Source organism: Falco rusticolus, unplaced genomic scaffold, assembly GCF_015220075.1.
Source record: "Falco rusticolus isolate bFalRus1 unplaced genomic scaffold, bFalRus1.pri scaffold_173_arrow_ctg1, whole genome shotgun sequence".
Lineage (NCBI taxonomy): Eukaryota > Metazoa > Chordata > Aves > Falconiformes > Falconidae > Falco > Falco rusticolus.
The window spans coordinates 1-22,439 of NW_023618187.1; the positions used below are offsets into that span (position 1 = coordinate 1).

The window sequence follows — 22,439 nt, forward strand, 5'->3', positions numbered from 1 at the left end:
TCCCAGACCTGAGCACCCCCACTCACGTTGCTGGTGGCGCAGAACTGGCGCTGCCCGTCCTTGATCTCGGGGGTGAACTTCTGCAGCAGCGCCTTCTGCACCCGCCAGATGGGGGGGGGCTCCCGGCCCGTCTGCAGCGCCAGCTGGGGGGGGGCACGGGGGGGTCAGGGGGGGGCTCGCCCCCCCCCGACCCCCCCAAGCCCCCCCCCAGCCCCTGCCCCCCCCCCCCCAGCCCCCCCCTCACCCCCAGCACCCTCCCCAGACCCCTTGCCCCCCCCCAGCAACACCTCCCTCACCCCCAGCAACACGCCCCAACCCCCTCCTCACCCCCAGAGCCTCTCCCAGTGCTCCCAGTGCCTCCTCCCGACTCCCATCCCCTCTCCCATTGCCTTCCAGTGCGTGTTCCTGCTTCCCAGTGCACACCTGTAGCTACTGGTCACGCTCCGTACCTTGCAGCACGCACCCCAGTGCCTCCCAGTGCGCACCAGTCACTACTGGGCCCTCTCCATACCTTGCAGTCCCTCTCCCAGTGCCTCCCAGTATCTCCCAGTGCCTCCCCCTGCCTCCCAGTGCACACCACTAACTACCAGTTTCTCTTCATACCTTGCAGTTTTTCTCCTAGTACCTGCTCCTGTCTGCCAGTGCGCCCCAGTATACCCGCTAACTACTGTTCCTTTTCCACACCTTACAGTGCCTTTCCCAGTGTTTCCTCCCAAGTCCCAGTCCCTCTTCCAGTGCCTCTTCCTGCCTCCCAGTGCCTCCCAGTGCACACCCCTAACCACTGGTCCCTCTCCATGCTTTGCAGTCCCTCTCCCAGTGCCTCCTCCTGACTCCCACTCCCTCTCCCAGTACCTCCCAGTGCCTCCTCCCAACTCCGTTTCTTCTCCAAGTGCCTCCCAGTACCTCCTCCCGACTCCTATTTCCTCTCCCAGTGCCTCCTCCCGACTCCCATTCCCTCTCCCAGTGCCTCCCACTATCTCCCAGTGCCTCCTCCCGACTCCCATTCCCTCTCCCAGTGCCTCCCAGTACTTCCTCCCGACTCCCATTCCCTCTCCCAGTGCCTCCCACTATCTCCCAGTGCCTCCTCCCGACTCCCATTCCCTCTCCCAGTGCCTCCTCCCGACTCCCATTCCCTCTCCCAGTGCCTCCCAGTATCTCCCAGTGCCTCCTAGCGCCCTCTCCTGGCTCCCACTCCCTCTCCCAGTGCCTCCCAGCGCCCACCTTGAGGGCCTGGATGTCCTCCACACGGACGACAAACTCGTCCCTCTCGCGGAAGATGCCCTCCCCGCCGCTCTCCGCCTCGTCCTCGTCCGTGTCCCCGCAGACAGCCGCCGTCTCCTGCTTCTTGGCCAGGTGAAGCGGCCGCGAGTCCTCGGGCTCCTCCCGCTCGGGGGACGCGGGGGGCACTGGCTCAGGGGGTGGTTTGGCCACCGGGGGGGACGCCGGGGCTACCGAGGCCACCGGGGTGGGCGGTTCGGCCTGGGGGCTCTCCGAGGGTGCGGGGCTGGGGGGCTTCTCCTCTGGTGGGGGGACATCTGGAGGGGGGAGACACGACATGGCAGGGGGGGGTGTCAGGGGGATGGGGATGGCCCTGGGGGCGTCAGCTGCGGGAGAGAGCTCTTTGGGGGTCCCTTCCCCAAGGGTTTTGGGGGGTTGGAGGACCCCAGGGGGCCCTGGTGGATCCCAGGGGCATCCAGCCCCCCCCCGGAGGGTCCCAGGGGGTCCCTATGTGCCACAGGAGGGTCCCAGGGGGTCTCTGGCTCCCAGGGAGTCTCTAAGGGTCCCAGGGGGTCTTCTGGGGGTCCCAGGGGGATTCTATGGGTCCCAGGGAGTCTTCCAGGGGGGTCCCAGGCACTCCCAGGGGTCCCAGGGACTCCCATGGGGTCTCTATGGGTCCCAGGGGGTCTCCTTAGGGGCTTCCTATGGGTCCCAGGGGGTCTGTATGGGTGCCGGGGGGTCCCAGGGGGGCCCCAGGGGCTCCCAGGCAGTCTCTATGGGTCCCAGGGTCTCCCTATGGGTCCCAGGGGCTTCCAGGGGGGTCTCTATGGGTCCCAGGCAGTCTCTATGGGTTCCAGGGGCTCCCAGGGGCTCCCTATGGGTCCCAGGGGGTCTCTATGGGTCCTAGGGTCTCCCTATGGGTCCCAGGGGCTTTCTAGGGGTCCCAGGGGGTCTCTATGTGTCCCAAGGAGGTCCCAGGTGCTCCACGTGGGGTCTCTATGGGTCCCAGGGTCTCCCAGTGGCTCCCTATGGGTCCTGGGGGCTCCCAGGGGGGTCTCTATGGGTCCCAGGCAGTCTTTATGGGTCCCAGGGGGTCCCTATGGGTCCCGGGGGCTCCAGGTGCTCCCAGGTAGTCCCTATGGGTTCCAGGGACTCTCCAGGGGCTCCCAAGGGGGTCCCAGGCGCTCCCATGGGTTCCAGGGGCTCCCTAGGGGTCCCAGGGGGTCTCTGTGGGTCCCAGGGGTGTCTCTGTGTGTCCCGGGGGGGGGGCGGGGCTGTCTCTGTGGCTCCCTATGGGTCCCAGAGGGTCTCTATGGGTCCCAGGGTCTCCCTTGGGCTCCCAGCCCCACCCCCCCTCCTCTCCCCCCCTGCCCTGCCCTGTATGAGGGGCTGTGTGTGGGGGGGGGGGGGGGAGGTGCCGTGCCGCCCACCCACCGGTAGGGTCGGGGTCCTTGCGGTCAGCGGGGTCGTAGAGGGCGGAGATGGCGGAGGAGATGCTCTTCTGCAGGTCCTGGTTCTTGCTGACCGAGTCCTCCTCGTCGGAGGAGAAGGAGGGCAGCGTCTCCAGGTTGCGCTTCAGCTCCTCGTCCAGCCGCTTGCAGGGGCTGGGGCACGCCATCACCAGCCCCTCGCCCTCGCCCCCCTCCAGCCCCCCCGGCAGCAGGGGGGGGCCGACGGCGAAAGGGGGGGGGGCGGGGGGGGGGGCGCGGGGGGTCTTGGAGGGGCTGGTGGCGGCGGGGGGCAGCGCCTGGCGCTTGCCCGACTTGAGGAAGTCCAGGAAGGAGGCCATGAAGCCCGACTTCATCTCCGGCTGCTTCTCCTCCACCTCCTTGATCTTCTGCTTGATGCGCTCCCGCGTCTGGCTGCTGTCCAGGGGGGGCTCGGCCCCCGGGGGGGGGGCGCCTGCCAGCGGGGGACCCCCCCCCCTCCGGCGCCAGCGGGCCCCCCTCGCCGCCCTTTGGCACCGCCAGCTTGATCTGGGGGGAGGGGGGGGGAGGGGTTAGGGGGGACCCCTGGGGACCCCCCCGGTATCTGCTGGGGTGGCCCCCCCTGAGCTCCCAGCACCCCCCCACAGAGCTCCCAGTACCCCCATTATCTCCCAGCGCCCCCCCATCTCTCCCAGTGCCCCTGTTATCTCCCAGTGCCTTCCCATCTCTCCCAGTGCCCCCCCCAGAGCTCCCAGTGCTCCCATTACCTCCCAGTGCTCCTCCCCAGGAGCTCCCAGTGCCCGGTCATCTCTCCCAGTGCTCCCATTATCTCCCAGTGCCCCCCCCCCCCATCTCCCAGTGCCACCTGTTACCTCCCAGTTCCCCCTCCCAGAACTCCCAGTGCCCCCTATCTCTCCCAGGGCCCCCATTATCTCCCAGTGCCCCCCCACAGAGCTCCCAGTGCCCCCCCATCTCTCCCAGTGCTCCCATTATCTCCCAGTGCCCCCCCCCCCCGGGAGCTCCCAGTACCCCTATTCTCTCCCAGTGCCCCCCCCCCATCTCCCAGTGCTGCCATTATCTCCCAGCGCCCCCCCCCCCCGAGAGCTCCCATGCCCCCCCATGTCTCCCAGTGCCCCCTCGTCTCTCCCAGCGGCCCCCCCATGAGATCCCAGTGCCCCCCCATTATCTCCCAATGCCCCCGTTATCTCCTAGTGGCCCCCCAAGGGAGCTCCCACTGCGCCCCCATGTCTCCCAGTGCCCCCCCTCCCCGCCCCGGGAGTTCCCAGTGCCCCCCCCCAACTCTCCCACTGCCCTCATTATCTCCCAGTTTCCCCCCAGGGAACCCTCAGTGCCCCCATTATCTGCCAGTGTTCCCCCATCTCTCCCAGTGCCCCCCCCAGCAGCTTCCAGTGCCCCGCAAGAGTTCCCAGTGCCGCAACACATCCCCCCACATCACTTACCAGGACATTCCAGTGCACCCCAGCTCCTCTACAGCACCCTGCGGTCACCCCCAGACACCCCCCCAGTCCTGACCAGTGCCCCCCAACAGCCCAGAAGCGGCTGGAAACCCCCTCAAATACTCCCTCCCCCCTGACATCTGCACCCCCAGACCATGCAACACCCCCCAGCACCCCAAGACCCCCTCAACCCCCCCCAAATCCTCACCTGGAGGGGCTGGAGGTCTCCAAGCCATCACCTTGCCCAACCTTGGGGCTTTTGGTGGCCATCAGAGGCCAACGGACCCATGGGAACCCCCCCAAAGAGCCCAAAGACCCCCTTTCTCCCCCAACCTTCACCTTCCAAGACCCTGCAGCACTCCCAGCCCCCCAAGACCCCCTCAACTCCCCCCAAATCCTCACCTGGAGGAGCTCAATGGTCTCCAAGCCATCGCCATGGCCAACCTTGGGGCTTTTGGTGGCCATCAGAGGGCAATGGACTGATGTGAACCCCCCAGAGCCCAGACACCCCTTTTTCTCCCCCAACCTTCACCTCCCAAGACCCCGCAGCACCCCCCAGCACCCAAGACCCCCTTAAGCCCCACAAATACTCACCTGGAGGAGCTCAGGAGTCTCCAAGTCATCCCCATGGCCAACCTTGAGACTTTTGGTGCCCATTGAAGGGCAACGGACCCATGGGAACCCCCCAAAGACCCCTTGTATCTCGCAACCCCCACCTCCCAAGGCCCCGCAGTCCCCCCCAAAACCCACCTTAAGGGGCTTGAGGGTCTCCAAGCCATCGCCATGGCCAACCTTGAGGCTTTTGGGGGCCATCAGAGGGCAATGGACTGATGTGAACCCCCCAAAGAGCCCAGACACCCCTTTTTCTCCCCCAACCTTCACCTCCCAAGACCCCGCAGCACCCCAAGACACCCTTAAGCCCTCCCAAATCCTCACCTGGAGGAGCTCAAGGGTCTCCAAGCCACTGCCATGGCCAACCTTGAGGCTTTTGGTGGCCGTCAGAGAGCAACGGACCCATGGGAACACCCCAAAGAGCCCAAAGACCCCCCCCTTTACCTCCCAATCTTCACCTCCCAAGACCCCCCCGGCACCGCAAGGTCCCCAGATCCTCACCTGGAGGAGCTCAAGGGTCTCCAAGCCATCGCCATGGCCAACTTTGAGGCTTTTGGTGACCATTGAAGGGCAACGGATCCATGGGAACCCCTCAAAAAGCCCAAAGACCCCCCCTTTATCTCCCAACCTTCACCCCCCAAGCCCTCGCAGCACCCCAAGCCTCCCCCCCCAAAACCCACCTTGAGGGGCTTGAGCGGCTCCAACCCGTTGCCATCAGCCCCCTCCTCGCCGCCCTTCTTCCCCCGTCCCCTTCCCCGTCCCCGGGGCTTCTTGGCTCCGTCGGGGGCCAGCAGCCCGGGGGGCTCGGCCAAGGGTCGGATACGTGGGCGCCCCCGGGGACGGGGGGGTCCTTCTCGCTTGGGCTTGGTGGGCTTGCGGCCACGTTTCTTGGGGCCGGGGTGGGGGCCGGGGTGGGGGCAGAAGTCGATGTCCCCCATGGGGCTGAGGCTGGGCCTGGCTCTGCAGCTGGAGATGAGGTCCGGGAGCAGGTCGGGCAGGCGGCGGCTGTTGAGGCGGATGTCGGCGGGGACATCGGCTTTGTCCTCGTCATCCTCGAACTCGTATTCCTGGGCGTAGGTTTTTTTTGGGGGGGGGAAAGGGTCCCGCTTGCGGAGGAGGTGGAAGGACGAGGTCTTCAGCAGCTTCTTGGGTTTGGAGGAGCAAAAAAGGGGGGCGGCCAAAGGGGGCTTGGTCCCCTCGCCTGTGCTCTGGATCAGCCCCAGGGGCTCGGCGTTGACGGTGGAGGGCAGCTCGTGCTTGGGGGGCTCCAAGCCCAGCGGGGGGGCTTCGCCCGCCGCCCCCTCGGCGGGGCAGAAAGCGGGGTAGCTCTGCCCCATGTCGTAAGGGGGGGCTTTCAGCCCCTCGGTGCGGGGCTCCAGCCCCCCGCTTCCTTCCTCTTCCTCCTCCTCGGTGGTCTTGGGGAAGTCTTCGGGGGGGGGCCCGAACATGTCCTCCATCCCGGGGAAGAAGCCGCGGTCCTCGTCCTGCAGCAGCGCGTCGGGGAAGCAGATGGAGGTCAGGGGGACGAAGCGCCCCTTGCCCCCCGCCGGGCTCCCCCCCTCGGCGAACTGGTCCTTGGCTTCCAGCGGGGCGGGGGCCACCGACGGCCCCCCCTCGGGGTCCAGCAGGTGACCGGGGGGTCCTTGCACCCCCCCGGCTTGCCCCAAGTGCGGCTCCAACCCCAGGGGGGGCTCCAAAAAGTCTTGGATCTCCTGGGGGGCCGGCAGCACCTCCATGGGTTCGGGGGGCAGCGGCGGGGGGGCTTGGGGGTCCAAGCCCTGCGAGCGGACGTGGGCCTGGTGCAGGTGGGCTTCCAGGAGCAGCTGGGGGGACGGGGCCGCGGGGGGAGCCGGGGGGGCCGGGGGGGCCGGGGGGGGCGGCGGAGGGGGCGGCGGGGGGGGCGGCATCCGCTGCTGCTCCAGGAGGTGGACGTCCAGGGGGGGTCTCCCCTTGGCGCGGGGGTGCAGCTGGCTCTGGGTGTGGGTGAGGACGGAGGGCAGCAGGGACCCCCCCGGCACCGGCACAGCCACCGGGACCACCGGCCCCAGCTCGGGGGGCGGGTCCAGGAGGAGCCCGTGGGGTTCCATGGGGGGCCCCTCACCCACCAGCCGCCCGTGCTCGGGGGTCTTGGGCAGGTAGGGGTGGGCTTGCCCCAGCTCCTTGCCGCTAGCCAAGTGCTCGGCCGGCTTCTTCAGCTCCTGCCCGTACGAGTCCAGGGCAGGGGGCTGGTGGCCGTAGTGGACCACCGAGGTGGCCGCCAGCCCCTCGCCGCCCCCGCCGGCCCCCCCGCCGGCCCCCCGGTACTCCTTGCCCCGCTCTGGCTTCTTCTTCTCCTTCAGCAGCGCCAGCTCCAGCGCCGCCGGCCCCTCCAGGTTGGAATTGGGCCGGATCACGCTCTGCAGCTGGTACCGCTCCTCCGCCTTCCCCAGCCCCCCATAGCCCCCCAGCCCCTTGCCCGCCCCCCCCCCGCTCCTCGCAGGCCCCCAGCCCCTCAGCCGGCCCGCGGGGGGGGCTGGGGGCTTGCAGCAGGTGCTGGATGAGGAAATCCTCGTCCTCGCTGCGCTCGGCCGCCAGCAGCTCCGCATCCCCTTTGCCCCCCTTGCCAAAGGCGGGGGGTCGCTCCAGCCCCCCCGGAGCCCCCCCGTAGCCCGGGGCCATGAAGGAGGGTGACAAGACGGAGCCCAGGTACTTCTGGGACTGGCCAGGCGATGCCCCGCTCTGCGGGCGGGCGGCCGGGGGCGACTGCAGGGGGCGGATGATGGGCGAGGGGCTGGAGCCCCCCAAGCCGGCGTAGGGCAGGGGGGCCGGCATGGCGGGCGAGTGGCCGGTGCTGTAGCTGAGGGAGGGGCTGGCAGTGGGGAGCCCCTGGGAGGGGGCTGGGGGGCCATAGGCGGCCGCCTGCCCGCCCTCGGGCTGCACCCCATAGGGCAGCGCCTGCAGCTGCTCGGGGGAGTAGGTCTGGCCCTGGCTAACGCAGGGCTGTAGCCCCTGGCCCCCCTGCCCCCCCGGCCCCCCGCCTTGCCCCCCGGCTGGGTAACTGGGGGCTTTGCCCCCCAGCTCCCCCCCCTGGCCACCGCTGAAGCCCCCGGTGGGCTGCCCGCTGGCCCCCAGGCTCTGGGGGGCCGGGGCATTGGTGCCGTAGCCGGTCGCCGGCCCCATGGCTAGCAGGCTCTGCGGCTGGCCCGGCGAGTAGGCGGGCGACTGACTGGCGATGACGGAGCTGGGTTTGGGGGTGCTGGGGGTGTAGCTGCTTTGGCACTTGGGGGTGGCGGTGGAGCGCGGGGTCTGCCGCGACGCCGAGTAGCTCTTGGACTTGCTGCCGCCGTTGCTGGCGCTGCCGCCGGTGGTGCCGCCGCTGCCGCCGCCACCGGAATACGCCGGCGACTGGATGATGGGGCGGTAGCTCTGCGTCGGCTCCGGCCGCGGCGCCGGAGCGTTTTTGGGGGGCTGTTGGGAACCCTCAGAGCTGGCGGGGGACTGGTCGCCCAGGGGGCTGCAGGAGAGTGCGGCACGGTGCGGCATTTGCTGGTAGGAGCCGCCGCAGCTCAGGTAGTGCTGGAGGCTGTGCGCTGCCGGGGCGAGCTGCGGCTGAGCACCCGCTGGCCGCTGGTAGTGCTTGATGACACTGTCCTGGCGCGGCACGGCACGCTCGCCCCCGCCGCCCCCGAAGACCGAAGCGTTGTAGAGCTGAGCCGGTTGCTCCGCCGGGGCAGCCAGAGGCGCCGAGAGAAGGTTAAACTGGGAAGAACTGGGTGGTCCGCGATAAGCCGAGCCTTGCGCCGGTAAACCCGAGCCCAGCACGGCGCTGCCCAGGCGTTCGAAGCCCAGGGACGAGGGGACGCTGGGCTGGGTGGGCTTGATGTGCAGCAGGGGGTCGTGGGGGGAGAGGAGCCCGTTGGAGCCGGGGCTGAAGGCGGCTTCGGGCAGGCTGAGGGGCGAGCTCACCGGGAAGCTGCGCCCGCTGAAGGAGGCCGGGTGCTGGTAGGCGCTGAGCGCTGACGACGAGGGGAAGGTGCCTGAGCCTGGCAGCGCTCCCGAGATGAACAGTTCGGCTGGTGCCGGCGTGTGCATGGCTGCGGGGCGAGAGAACGGGGATGAGACGGGGGGCGAGGGGGGGGGGGGGGTCATGCCACCCTCGGAGTAAGGACAGGCTCCCTGGGGCAAGTGGGGACCCCCCCAGGGTAAGTAGCAGCTCCATAGGGCAAGTGGGAACCCCCTTGGGGCAAGGACAAGCTCCCTGGGGCAAGTGGGGACACCCTGGGGTATCTGGGGACTCCCCCAGGGTAAGTAGCAGCTCCCTGGGGCAAGTGGGGACCCCCTCGGGGTAAGGACAGGCTCCCTGGGGGCAAGTGGGGATGCCCTGGGGTACGTGGGGAGCCCTCCCAGGGTAAGTAGTAGCTCTGTGGGGCAAATGGGGACTCCTCCAGGGCAAGTAGAAGCTCTCTGGGGCAATGAGGAACGCCTTGAGGCAAGCAGAAGCTCCCTAGGGCAAGTGGGCCCCCCCCAGGAGCAAGTACAAGCTCCCTGGGGCAGGACAGGAGCCTCCTGGGGCAGGCTAGCTCCCCCCACCCCAGGGCAGGCTAGGGCACACACACACACCCCGGGCAGGCTAGCCCCCCCCCCGGGGCAGGATAGAACCCTCCGAGGCAGAATAGGACCCCCAGACCCACCAGTCTGCCAGGAGGGGGTGCGGAACTGGGAGAGCAGGGAGGAGGCGGAGGGGCCGGGCTGCGGCGCCCGCGACTCCAGCGCCGAGATGAGGTTCATGACGGAGGCGTCAGGCGCAGCTCCGCCCGCGTGGTGCAGCCCCGTCTCGAAGAGCCCCGACAGCCCTGGGGACACAGCGTGACGTGTTGGGGACACCGCAGGGACACCCCGGCTGTGCCACCCTGGGGACAGGTTGGGAACACCCCGGCCATGCCACCCTGGGGACACCACGGGGACACCCTGGCCATGCCACCATGGGGGACACCTTGGCCGTGCCTCCCCAGGGGACAAGTTGGGGACACCATAGCCTTGGCTCCCCAAGGGACAAGTTGGGGACACGGTGGCCTCGGCTCCCCAGGGAACAGGTTGGGGACGTGGTGGCCTTGGCTCCCCATGGGACAGGTTGGGGACACAGTGGCCTTAGCTCCCTGGGGGACAGGGGACAGCTTGGGGGCATACTGGCTGTGCCTCCCCAGGGGACAGGTTGGGGACATGGTGGCCTTGGTTCCCCGGGGGACAGGGGACAGCTTGGGGACCCCCCCATGGACATGGGTGGCCCTGCTTCCCCGGGGGACTGGGGACACGAGCGTGGGGACAGGGGCACAGGGCTGGGGACGCAGATGGGAGCGGGGGGACCACAGGGACAGGGGGACAAAGGGCTGCGGTGCCATGGGGTCGGGGTGACATGGGGACACAGGGACAAATGGCTGTGGGGTCAGGGTGGTGGGGTGCCACAGTTGCAGGGCGTTGGGGTGGCACGGCGGGGGGGTCAGGGGGGGTAGGGTGTCAGGGGGGGTCAGGGTTGTGGGGTGTCATGGTGGCGGGGGGTCGGGGGATCAGGGTGCCACAGTGGCAGGGTGCTGGGGGGTCAGGGGTCGCAGTGGCAGAGGGTTCGGGGGACTGAGGGTCAGGGTGGCGGGGGTTGGGGAGGCTGTTGGGGGGGGGGGTTGGGGGGGTCAGGGTGGCAGGGGGTTGGGGTGTTGGGGGGTACAGGGTGACATGGGGACACTGGGACAAAGGGCTGTGTAGTTGGGGTGTCACAGTGGCGGGGGGTTGGGGGGTCAGGGGGTCGGGGTGGTGGGGTGCCACGGTGGCAGGGGGTCAGGGTGCCGGGTGGAGGGGTCGGGGGGTCATGGTGGTGGGGTGTCAGGGTGCCGGGGGGGTGGGGGTCGCGGTGCCAGGGGGTTTGGGGGGTCTGGGGGTGGCAGGGAGCTGGGGGGTTCGGGGGGGGGTCGCAGAGGGGTCTGTACCTGCGGGGTGGTGGTTGGCGGCATAGCCCTGCAGCGGGTGCGGGGCGCCGTAGGGCTGCCGGTGCAGCAGGTCGGGGTCGGGGTGCGACGCCCGCGAGCCCCCGTACACCAGGCTGGGGGGGAGGAGGGGAGCATCAGCACCGCACACGCCCCTCGCAGGCTCACCACCCCCCTCGCACACACCTCACCCCCCTTGCACAGGGGAGCCGCACGCTGTCACACAACGGGCACCATGTGCAGCCGTCAGTGCCCACAGGCGTGCAACGGGTGCGATGCCCAGCACAGACCCCCAGCAGTCGTGCAAGGGGCGCGGTGCACGACGAGGAGCCACCTCCAGCCGTGCAAGGGGCGCACTGCACACACTTGCGAGCAGCCCACAGGTGTACAAGAGGTGCGATGTACGGTGGTGAAATGCCCACCGTTGTGCAACAAGTGTGCTCTGCGCCTGTGAGCTGCCTATGGGTGCACGACAAGCGCGATACACAATGGGGAGCTGCCAACAGACGTGCAACGGGGGTGACACGTGGTGGTGAGCTGCTGACAAGCATGCAACAAGCATGGTACGCAGTGGGGAATGGCCAACAGGCGTGCAAGAGGTGTGATAGGCAGCTGTGAGCCACCCACAAGCCTGCAACAGGTGTGAAACAGCAGTGAGATACTGACAGGCATGCAACGGGTGCAATACACAGCGGGAAACTGCTGCCAGACGGGCAACGGGTGCGATAAACAAAGCAGTCGTGCAACGCTCCATCACGAGCCACCTACTCCCGTGCAACACTTGTAGTCGTGAGCCAGACAGGATGCACAACTACACGCTGCCTGCAGCCATGCAACACCACGGTGCAATGTGTAATGGTGCAACTGCAGTACCCATGCTCTGGGCGCAACACACAGTCGTGCACCGCTAGAGCCGTGCAAGAGGCGCAGCGCATGCTCGTGTGGCACCCGCTGCTGTGCAACACACCAACACGCGCCCACAGCGGCCATGCAACACCTGCAGGACAGGCAGTAGTGCAAGATGCCACCGTGTAACACGCTCACACGAGGCCCAGTGCCATGCAAGGCACCCCGACCCCCGTGCAACGCACGAGCAGGCGAGGCTGGAGGCGTGCAAGGCGTGTGGTGCGTGCGCTCGTGAGCCAGGCGTGTGACACCTGCCGTCGTGCAAGGCCCCGTGACCCGGGGTGAGGGAACCTGGGCATGCAGGGGCACTCGTGGTGCACAATGGGGGTCCTGGCACCCATTGCCGTTGGCACCCCGGGCACCAGCACGCCAGGGACCCCCTGCACCAGCACCCAGGAGCTGGTGCACTCAGCACCCCAGGAACCTGGTGCACTCAGCACCCCGTGCACCAGCACCCCGAGAACATGGTGCACTCAGCACCCCTGGAACCTGGTGCACTCAGCACCCCAGGCACCAGCACCCCAGGAACCTGGTGCACCAGCACCCTGAAGCTTCTGCACCCACTGCAGCGAGTCCCCAGTACCCCAGGCTGCGGCGCACAGACACCTCAGCACCCGCTGCACCAGCACCCCAGCACTTGCTGCATCCCAGCACCCAGTGCACCCCAGTCCCTAGTGCACGGGGACCCCAGCACCCTGGTACTGCTGTGTCCCTGCACCCAGTGCAACAGGACCCCAGCACCCCCACACTCAGCACAAACACCCCAGCACCCCGAGTCCTGCTGCACCCCAAATCTTGGTGCACCGGGCCCCCAGCACCCCAATCCTCCTGCACCCCAAGATCTGGGGCACCCCAGCACCTGCTGCGGCAACACCCCAAGCTCCAGTACCTGGGTTCACAGCATCCTGCACCCCGTGCACTGGGGCCCCAGCCTCCTCAGCCCTGCCACACCAGCCCCCCAGCCCCCCATTGCTCCCACACCCCAACATCTGGGGCACCTCAGCACCCCAAGCTTTTGTACCTGGGTGCCCAGCACCCCAAGCCTCAGCACCCTGAGACCCCGTGCACTGGCACCCCAGCACCCTGGTACTCCTGCATCCTGTGCGCCGGGACCCAGCACCCTGAGCCCCCCGGTGCACCGAGACCCAGCACCCTGGGTGCAGCAGCACCCCAGCACTCCAGTGCACCGGGACCCAGCCCCCCAGTACACCGAGCTCCAGCCCCCCCAGCCTCTCGGTGCAGCAGCACCCCAGCACCCCGGTACACGGGGCCCCAGCCCCCCAACAGCCCAGCCCCCCGGTGCACCGGGCCCCAGCCCCCCGAGCCCCGGTGCACCGGCCCCCCGCCCCCTCGGTGCGGCTGCCCCAGCCCCCCGCAGCCCCCCTCTCCGCGCCCCCCCGCGCCGCCGCCCCCCCCCCCGCACCTGGCCTTGGCGGAGCGCTCGTAGCTCCAGCCGGGCCCGGCGGCCAGCGGGTCCCCGAAGCCGGCGGCCGGGTAGTTCCTGTCCATGGGGGCGGCGGGCCGGGGGGCGGCGGGCCGGGGGGGGGCGGCTGGGCCGGGGGGGGGCCGGACGGGGCGGGGCCGGGCCGGGCGGCTGGGCCGGGGGCGGCGGCGGCGGGGGGGGGAGCGCTCACGGAGCGGCCATGTTGGCTGGCGGGGCCGCGCCGCCGCCGCTTCCTCCCACAATGCACCGCGCGGCGGGGGGGGGCCGCGAGGGCGGGGCGGGCGGCGCGCGGCGGCGGCGGGAGCGCGGAAGGGGCGGGGACGGGACGGGGGCGGGGCCAAGCGGCGGCGGGAGCCGTCGGGGGCGTGGTGGAGGGACGGCAGGCGTGGCCAGGGCAGCAGGGGCGTGGCCAATACGGATGACCCTGTGGGGACGTGGCCAAGGCCGCGGAGGCGTGGCCAAGCGACGGCGGGAGCCTGCGACGGCGAGGACAAGGCGGCGGGGGCGGAGACAAGGCGACGGGAGCCTGTGGGGGCGTGTCCCAGCGTGACAAGAGCCTGTGGGGGAGTGGCCAAGACGACGGGAGCCTGTGGAGGCGTGGTCAATGCGGCGGGGGCGTATCCAAGCGTGACGGGAGCCTGTATCCAAGGCCGAGGAGGCGTGGCCAAGCTGCGGCGGGAGCCTGTGGGGGCGTGGTCAAGACCGTGGGGGCGTTGCCGAGACAGCGGGGGCGTGGCTAAGCGCGACGGGAGGCTGTGGGGGCGTGACGGCGGGATGGGGGCATGGCCAAGTACTCGAGGGCGTGGCCAAGCAAAGCGGGAGCCGGCGGAGGCGTGGACAAGGCGGTAGGGGCGTGGTGAAGAGCGACGGGAGCCTGTGGGGGCGTGGTAGTGGAACGGGGGCGTGGCCAAGCGGCGACGGGAGCATGTGGGGCGTGGTCATATCTGCAGGGGCGGAGCTACGGGGGGTGGGGCGCTGTGGGCACTAGCAGCTGCGCGGGGGTGGGGGGGCCCTAGGGGGGCCGGGACCCCTCCCCCCGCCATGGGGTTCACCGCGGGCAACGGCCCCCCACCCCCAAGGGTTCCCCCGCAAACTGGGACGCCCCCGTAATGGGCCCTCCCTGGACTGGAGGGTCACTGAAGGACCTGGGGGGGTCACTGGGGGAACTAAGAGGAGCTGAGAAGTACTGGGGGCGTCACTGGGGGAACTGGGTGTCACTGGGTGGGGCTGGGGGGCTACTAGTGCATTACTAGGGGAACGGGGTTGTACTGGGAGGCACTGGAGGGGAAGGGGAAGGGACTAGAGGGAGCTAGGAGGCACTGGAGCATAGCAAGGGGGAACTGGGGGGAGCTGGGGCTTACTGGGAGGAGTGGAAGAGACCGGGGGGGGACAGGGGGAGCTGAAGGGGGAACTGGGAGGTACTGAGGGCAACTGGGAGGTGACAGGGAAAGACTGGGGGGGCAGCAGGAGGCGCTGGGGGAGCCTCGAGGCAGACTGGGGGCAACTGGGAGGCGGAGGGAGGCCCAAGGGACCCCGGCAGGGGGGAACCTGCGGCTGCCCGGAGCCTCCCGCTGCCTCTCCCGGAAGCGCGGCTGCGGTACTTCCGGCAGAGGGCGCTGTGCCTGACGCACTTCCGGCGCGCCACGTCCAGCTTCCGGAGCGGCGGGCGGAGCGGCGGGACAGCCGGGAGGTGAGGGGGCGCGGGCCTCACCCCCCCCGGGACCCCCTGACCCCCCCCCGGACTCCCCTGGATCCCCCTGACCCTCCCCGGAATCGCCCCGGGCCTCTCTGACCCCCCCGCCCTCTCCGTGCCCCTCCGTGCATCCCCCATGACTCCCCCTGACCCTCTCGGACCCCTCCGGGCCCCTCTGACACCCCCCCCGTGACGCCCCCCGGGCCCCTCTGACCCCCCCTCGGGGCACCCTGTGACCCCCCGACCCCACTCTGATCCCCTTCCTCCGGGCCGCTCTGGCCCCTCCCCCCTCCGGGGCCCCTCTGACACCACCATCCCCCGCCCTCTCCGGCCCCCTCCGGGACCCTCTGAACCCTCCCCGCGGCCCCCTGTGACACCCTTCTGACCCCCCCCGGGCCCCTCTGGCCCCCTCCTGCCCTCTCCGGGCCCCCCCACGGGCCTCTCTGACCCCCTCCACGGGACTCTCCCTGGACCCTCCAGGACCCCCCCGGTCTCCCTGACCCTCCCCTCCCCCGCAGGCCGCCATGACTCGCCACGGGAAGAACTGCACGGCCGGGGCCGTGTACACCTACCACGAGAAGAAGAAGGACACGGGTGGGTGGGAGGGGGCTGGGGGGGGGGAGACGCAGGGGTATGGGGGGGCGGAGGGGGACAAGCGGCATCAGGGGGTGCTGGGGGTTCGATGTGGGGATGGGGAGTGGCATGCGGGGACACGGTAGGGGCACAGGGGGGTGAGAGGCGGGCAGGGTGCTGGGGGCGGGGGGGGCGGGGAGGGGCTGGGGGAGGGGCTGACGGCCCTGCCCCCCAGCGGCCTCGGGCTACGGGACGCAGCGGGTGCGCGTGGGGCGCGACGCCGTCAAGGACTTCGACTGCTGCTGCCTGTCACTGCAGCCCTGCCGGGACCCTGTCGTCACGTGAGGGCCCCCCCGGACCCCCCCAGCCTCCCCCCACACCCCCTAATCCCTCCTCCCTCACCACCAACTCCCCACACACACACACACACCCCGCCGATTTTTGGGGGCCCCCAGCCCCATCACCCTACCCCCAGGCCATCCCCCACCCCCCCCCACTCTCAGGGCACCCCCTAGACCCCCTCTCCTCCCACCATTGGGCTCCCTCTCCCAGGGGTTTCCTTGGGTCACCTTGTGACAGGTGGTGGGGAGGGGGGTGTCCTTTCCCCTCCCCCTGCCCCTTTCCCGGGTTCAGGGGGCCCTGCCACCCCCGTGACCCATCCCCGGCCCCCCCCAGCCCTGACGGGTTCCTGTATGAGCGCGAGGCCATCGTGAGCTACCTGCTGCACCGCAAGGCTGAGATCGCGAGGCAGAGCAAGGTGGGGGCTGGGGGGGGGCTGGGGGGGGCTGGGGGCCTGAGGGTGACCGGGAGTACTCATGGGGCTCTAGGGGGAGACAGGGAGGCCGGGGTTGGGTGGGGGGTAGTCTGGGGAGGGCTGGGGGGGAGGGTCTGAGGGAGGCGGGGGGGATCTGGGGGCGGGTCAGAGGGGGGCCAGGGGGAGTCTGGGGAGGATCTGGGAGCCTGGGGGACACCGGGGGGGTGTCTGGGGGTAGTGGGGGGGGGCCTCGTGGGGGTCTGGGAGGCGGGGGGGGGCGGGGGATGGTTTCTGGGGGGGCTGGGAGGGGCTGGGGGGGCCAGTGTGGTCTGTGAGCCTTGGAGGGGGCCCAGGGGGGTGGGGGGTGGTGTTGGGGGCAGGGCAGGAAGGATGGAGGATTTATGGCAGGGGGGCCCTGAGGTGGGGCAAGGGGTGAGGATTTGGGGGATGGGGGAGGTTCTGGGGTTTGTGCGGGGCCGGTGTCCCCTCGGCACCCCTCTGACACCCCTGCCCCCCCTCCCCCAGGCCTACGAGCGGCAGCGGGCGCAGCAGCGGCGGGAGCAGGAGCAGCGGGGGCGGGCGGGGGCCGAGGCGGCGCTCAGGGGCTTCCTGCAGGCCGAGACCCCCCTGGGGGGGGCAGCGACCCCCGGTACGGGTGGGGGAGGGGCAGGGGTGGGGGGAAGGGGGCTACAAATGGGGGGGTATGGGGTGGGGGGGTTTTTTGGGGGCTGTGGGTAGGAGTGGGCTTTGGGGGCAGGGGGGGCACTGGGCCCCCTGGGTGATGTGCTGCTCCCCCCAGACCCTGCCCCGGGACCCTCCGGGACCCTCCCAAGCTTCTGGATCCCCTCACTGACCCCTGAGGCTGGAGCCGAACGCCTGCGCAAGCCTGTGAGTGCCCCACGGCGCGACCCCCCCCCTGCCCCACAACGGGACCCCTACCCCATGGCACAGCCCCCTGCCCCACATGGCCCCTCATGGCCCCACAGCGCAGCCCCCTGAACCACAGCCAGGCCCCTAGCCCCACATTGGGGTCCCCCCACCCCACAGCACCTGCCCCACGACATCCCAGCCCCACATTGGGGACGCCCCACCGCACAGCAGGGTTCTCCCACCCCACAGCAGGGTTCCCCCACCTGACAGCACCTGCCCCATGGCATCTCAGCCCCACAGTGGGGTCCCCCCACCCCACAGCACTTGCCCCACGGCATCCCAGCCCCACAATGGGGTCCCCCCACCCCAGAGCGTCCTAGCCCCACGGCACATCATTAGTTTCTATGTCCTGGGTGGGATTTACACAGGGGGATGGGTGTCCCACACGAGTGCTGCCCGTGCCCATGGGGCACAGTGGGGCTGTGGGGTGCAGTGGGGCCATGGGGCACCCCCCAGCACAGCCCTGCCCCCCAGGACAAGACGGTGCGGTGCCCCATGAGTGGGCGGCGGCTGCGGCTGGCGGACCTGGTGCCGGTGCGGTTCAGCGCAGCAGAGCCGGGGCTGCGGCGGGGGGAGCTGCTGGCGCGAGGGGAGCGCTATGTCTGCGCCGTCACCCGCGATGCCCTCAGCAACGCCACCCCCTGTGCCGTCCTGCGCCCCTCGTGAGTGCCCCTCGGGACCCCCAACTGCCCCTCCTGGTGCCCCCGGCTTCTCCTTGGGATTCCCAACCACCCCCTGGGACCCCCAATTACACCTTGGGACCCCCAAATGCCCCCTTTCAGACCCACAACTGTCCCCCTGGGACCCCAAGTGCCCCCAAAGGGCCCCCAGCTTCCCCAACTGGGACTCCCAGTTACCTCTTGGGACCCCCGGCTGCTGCCCAGGGCCCCCAAGTGACATCCTGGGAACCCCCAATTACCCTTTGGGAGCCCCAAATGTCCCCCTGGGATCCCCAGCTGCCCCTTGGGACTCTAAACTGCCCCCCCGCCCCCGTCCTGGACACCCAGTTACCCCTTGGGACCCCCAAGTGATGCCCTGGGACCCCTAACTAATCATTGGGACTGCTAAATGCTCCCCAGGACTGACAGTTACCACCCCAGGACCCCCAACTGCCACCTCAGGGTCCTTATCTGCCCCTCCCCCAGGGTCCCTGCTTGTTCCTGGGCCCTCAATTGCCCCCCAGGACCCCCAACTGCCCCCCCTGGGCCCCCCAAGCACTGTCCCAGCCCCTGACTGCCCCCCATATGTGGGGCAGGGGGGCCGTGGTGACTCTGGACTGCGTTGAGCGCCTGATCCGGAAGGAGATGAGGGACCCCCTGACTGGGGACCCCCTGACAGAGGCAGACATCATCGTCCTGCAGCGGGTGGGTAGGGGAGGATTTGGGGGTCCCAGGGTGGGGGAATTTGGGGGGGCTGGGGGGAACCAAATGGGATGTGGGAAGGTTTTGAGAGGGTATCAAAAGTGTATAGGAATTGGGGGGGGGAGGTGTGTCTGGGAGGAGTTTTGGGGTGTGTGCTGGGCAAACTGGGGAGAGGAGGGGATCTGGGGGTCCTGGGAGGAGTTTGGTAGGGGCTTGGGGGGTGTGTGTGTGTGTGTGTCAGTCCTAGGGGAAACTTGGGAGAGGTGGTGATCTAGGGGGTCCTCGGAGGGGGTTTGGGGGGGGGCAGGGTGTCTCAGGGGTCCTTTGGGGGTGGAAGAATTGCGGGGGGGGGGGGGGGGGGGGGGGGGGGAAGATAATTTGGAGTGATTGGGGGGGGAGGGGGCTATGCCCTCACCCCCTCTTCCCCCCCCCCCCCCCCTTCAGGGTGGAACTGGCTTTGCTGGCTCTGGGGTCTGCCTGGAGGCAAAGAAGTCACGGCCAGTCATGCAGGCCTAGGGGGGGGGGGGCCAGAATACCCCCAACACCCCTGGGGGGGAACCCCAGAAAATACACCAGCACCTGCACACACACACCCCCCAAAACATCCCTGGGGACACCCCGAGCCCGCCCACTTGTTGTCACCGCAAAATAAAATAGTTTTCTCTCCATCCTCTCTTTATTTGGAGGCGGGACCCTAAAACGCCCCTCCCCTGCTGGGCCACATCTCGGCCGTTGCCCTTTTAAGAGCGGCTGGTCCCGCCCCTCGCCGGCTTAGCCAATGAGAACACATGACTGGTAAAACGTCAGTTTATTGGCAAGGGGTGGGGCACCCACAGGCACCACCCAATCATCTTTGGACAAAAATAAAGAGGGGCGGGGCCTCTGCCCCCCCCAATCTGGTACAAAAGGGGGGGCCCGGGGGGGGCCCCGCAGCACGGGGTAGGGGAGAGGGGAAAAGCCCCCCCTTAGCATGGGGGAGGGGCAGCCCCAATACATAGGGGTGTCAGTTAAATGTGGGGAGGGGCTGCCCCTTTGCCCCTCTCTTTTTTTGCGTGTACCCCCCCCCAAGTCCTTGTGCAAAGGGGGGGCTCCCCCAGTAAGACACTTATGGGGGGCCCCCCCGGCTGTAGTGTTGGGGAGCAGTGGCCCCCTCCTTAACTGGGGGGGGGGGGGGGAAGGGGGAGTTTGGGGCCCCCCCCAACAAGCTGGGGGGGTGCGCTCCCTCTGTTACCCCCTTCCCCGCCCACTCACCAGCCCCTCCCCTCCCTCTGGGGACCCTCAATTTTTTGGGGGGGGGCCTGGGGGCTCTGAAGCACCCCCAATTATTTGGGGGGCCTCCTAAAGTTCATGCCCTCAACCCTGGTTTTGGGGACCCCTGATATCTTGGGGCACCCAAACTGGGGGGGGGGGGGAGGGCAATAATGGTGCAAACCCCGCCCCCCCTCAATTTCACTTCATATCACGGTCAGATCAGAGGCAGCTGAGGTGGGCAGCTCCAGCCTCGGGGGCCGCCATTGTTCGGGGGGTCCCCCCCAGCTCAGAGGGGTCACTGGGGGTCCCCAGCCAGCAGGCGGGGGCGGGGCAAGTCCCCAAACATCTCGGTGCCGTCCCCCCCCCGCAGCGCCAGCGCCCGCATGGAGGCGGCGATTCGCTCCAGGTCTGGGGAGGCCTGGGGGGGCAGGGGGTCAGGACCCCCAACCCCCCCTGCACCCCCAGAACCCCCCCAAGCCATTCACACTCCCCTGCCATGGGGACACTCCAATAGCCAGCCCCACTGGGACATCCCCAGCCCCACAGGACACCCCCCCCCCCATAGCCCCCCACCCCTCCATAGCCCCCCCTGCCCCACAAGTGGCCCCAGTAACGCCCCCAACCTCACAGCAGCACCCCCATAATCCCCCCAACCCCACAAAGACCCAAATAACCCCCCCAGCCCCACAGCAGGCCCCTCCCATAGCCCCATAACTGACCTAAATAACCCCCCAAGACCCCCTTAGCCCCCCCAGCCCCACAGAAGCACTCCCCAACCCTGTAAGTGACCCCAATAACCCACCAAAACCATCTATAGCCCCCCAGCCCCATAAGTGATTCCAATAACCCGCCCCAGCCCCCCAGGACCCTCCCCATAGCCCCCCAAGAGCGCTCACTAGCCCTATAAATGACCCAAATAACGCACCCACCCCCAGAGCCAGCCCCCTTTAAGCTCTGTAAGACACCCCCCCCAGCCCCCCCACCTACCTTGTGTGCCGAACCATCGGCGGCGGGGGGCCGCGGGCCAGGGGGGGCACGCAGGGGCCAGGCAGGCACAGAGACGGGCAGGGAGCGAGCGTAGAGCGGGCCAGGGGGGGGTGGGGGGAGCCCGGTGGCCCCCTCCTCTGCAGGGCTGCCCTCTGTGGGGGGAGGGCAGGGCCACAGTCAGCACCCCCTGGGCCATGTATGCCCCCTCCAGTGCTCAACATCCCCCAGTGCCCCCCCCCCCCGCCCCCATCATCCCCATCTCCCTGTATCGCCACCATCCTCCTGTACCCCCATCCCCCCCCAAACATTGCTTGCCCCACCTTTACCTCCCCCATCCCCCTAGTTGCCCCTCACCCCCACCCCACCGTCAGGGCTGTCGGGGTCAGAGTCGGGGCTCGGCTCCTCCTCAGGGCCCGGCCAGTCCTCGTCCATCAGGAACAGCCCTGGGGAGGGGGGGTGGGGTCAGGGGGGCACAGCGGGGTCGGGCAGGAGCTCAGGCCACCCCCCACCCCTAAACATCCTCCCAACATCCCCCCTGTGTCCTATCCCCCCCAATATCTCCCCCCAATTCCCCATCGTCCCCCACTCCCTCTGTGTCGTGCCCCTGCAGCACCCCCAAACCCATCAGCTTCCACTCCCAGAGCCCCCCCCCGGGCCTCCCCCCACCTCAGTGTATCCCCCACCAAGCCATCACCCCCTGCGTCCCCCTCCCCAGAGCCCCATCCACCCCATGCCCACCCAAAGCCCCTACCCCCCCATGTCACCCAGACACCCTATCCCCCCCAGAGCTCCTCCCACCCCCCATTCCCCCAGAGCCCCCCTGACAGGTGCCACAGAGCCCCACCCCCCCATGTCCCTCAGACCCGCGCGTCCCATCCCCTCCAGATCCCCACATTCCCCCAAGACCACCCGGAGCCCCCCCCTCACCGGTGGCATCGCTGGGGGCCGCGCTCCTCCTGCCCCCCCCCGCCAGGGGCTGCCGGGGCCGGGCCGGGCCGGGGGCCGGGGGGGCCGCTGGGCGCGGAGGGGCGGCAGCTGGGGGGAGCGGCGCGGCGGGGGGAGGGGCGGCAGGGGGAGGGGCCCCGGCCAGGGCCCGGTGCGCGGCCGCGATGTCGGGCAGGAAGCGGCGGGCGGCGGCCCCCAGCGCGCCGGGGCCGTGGTGGGCGTAGGCGCGGGGGCCCCCCACGCCCCCCCAGGCCGTCAGCAGCACCACCTCGGCCCCCGTGGCCCCCCGGTACCCCTCGGCCGCCGCCACCAGCGCGGCCCAGCGCTCCCGCTGCCCTTCCCCCATCGGCGCCGCCCACATCAGCCTGGGGGGGATCGGGCCGTGGAAGGCCTGAGGGGGGTCCGGGGGGGGGGTCCCGGGGAGGGGGGCCGGGCCTGGGGGTGTCCCGGGGGGTCTCGGGTCTAAGGGAGGCCCCCGGGAGGGACCTCAGGCCCGGGGGGGGGGGGGGAGGTGGTGGGCCTAAGGGGTGTCAGGGGGGGTGTCGGGCCTAGTGGTCCGGGGGGGAAATGGGGGGGGGGTCCCGGACCCGGCCAGGGAACCCGGGGGGGTTCCCGGGCCTGGCGGGGGGGTCCCGGGGGGGGGGGAGTCCCGGCTCCGCCGCGCCGCCGGAGCCTCTCAGCGCCCCGGCCCGCCCCGCCAAGATGGCGGGGCCGGAACAGGAGGGGACAGAAGGGGTGAGACCGGAAGGGGCGGGGGAGCACTGGCTGGCTTGGCGGGGGCGGGGTCACGAATGGGGCGGGGCCATCGAGGGGGCGGAGCCAACGCTGCCCTGCGGTAGGACTGGGCCGGAACGAGGCGGGGCCGGAAGCGGAAAGAGCTGGGCGCCTGGCGGAAGCGGAAGCGGCGTGCGGAAATGGAGGAGGTGG

General features: G+C 69.9%; 3 protein-coding genes across 3 annotated transcripts; 1 reads left to right on the forward strand and 2 right to left on the reverse strand.

The window, feature by feature from the left end:
- Positions 1–5: 5 nt before the first annotated feature.
- LOC119142028 (proline-rich protein 12-like) lies at positions 6–13,101 on the reverse strand (the record flags this gene model as incomplete). The annotated part of the gene is given in 9 exon segments (XM_037374732.1): positions 6–143; positions 1,222–1,535; positions 2,653–3,146; positions 3,148–3,194; positions 5,395–7,173; positions 7,175–8,787; positions 9,385–9,546; positions 10,672–10,784; positions 12,998–13,101. Coding segments are annotated over 9 exon segments (4,746 nt in total), but the record flags the coding sequence as incomplete, so codon positions are not given.
- An 872-nt stretch (positions 13,102–13,973) lies between these two features.
- On the forward strand, positions 13,974–18,991 carry LOC119142026 (nitric oxide synthase interacting protein). Its single transcript, XM_037374729.1, has 11 exons — positions 13,974–14,201; positions 14,606–14,708; positions 15,230–15,305; positions 15,520–15,625; positions 15,960–16,041; positions 16,564–16,687; positions 16,838–16,926; positions 17,443–17,630; positions 18,224–18,332; positions 18,774–18,854; positions 18,887–18,991. The coding sequence occupies exons 1-10, from the start codon at positions 14,128–14,130 to the stop codon at positions 18,843–18,845; spliced, it is 1,023 nt and encodes a 340-aa protein (XP_037230626.1). The 5' UTR covers positions 13,974–14,127; the 3' UTR covers positions 18,846–18,854; positions 18,887–18,991.
- Positions 18,992–19,120: 129 nt separating this feature from the next.
- AKT1S1 (AKT1 substrate 1) lies at positions 19,121–22,217 on the reverse strand. Its single transcript, XM_037374730.1, has 4 exons — positions 21,495–22,217; positions 20,933–21,010; positions 20,568–20,719; positions 19,121–19,998 (listed from the first exon to the last, which is right to left on the reverse strand). Exons 1-4 carry the CDS (start codon positions 21,871–21,873, stop codon positions 19,876–19,878), a joined length of 732 nt encoding a protein of 243 aa, XP_037230627.1. The 5' UTR covers positions 21,874–22,217; the 3' UTR covers positions 19,121–19,875.
- Between the last annotated feature and the right edge of the window lie 222 nt (positions 22,218–22,439).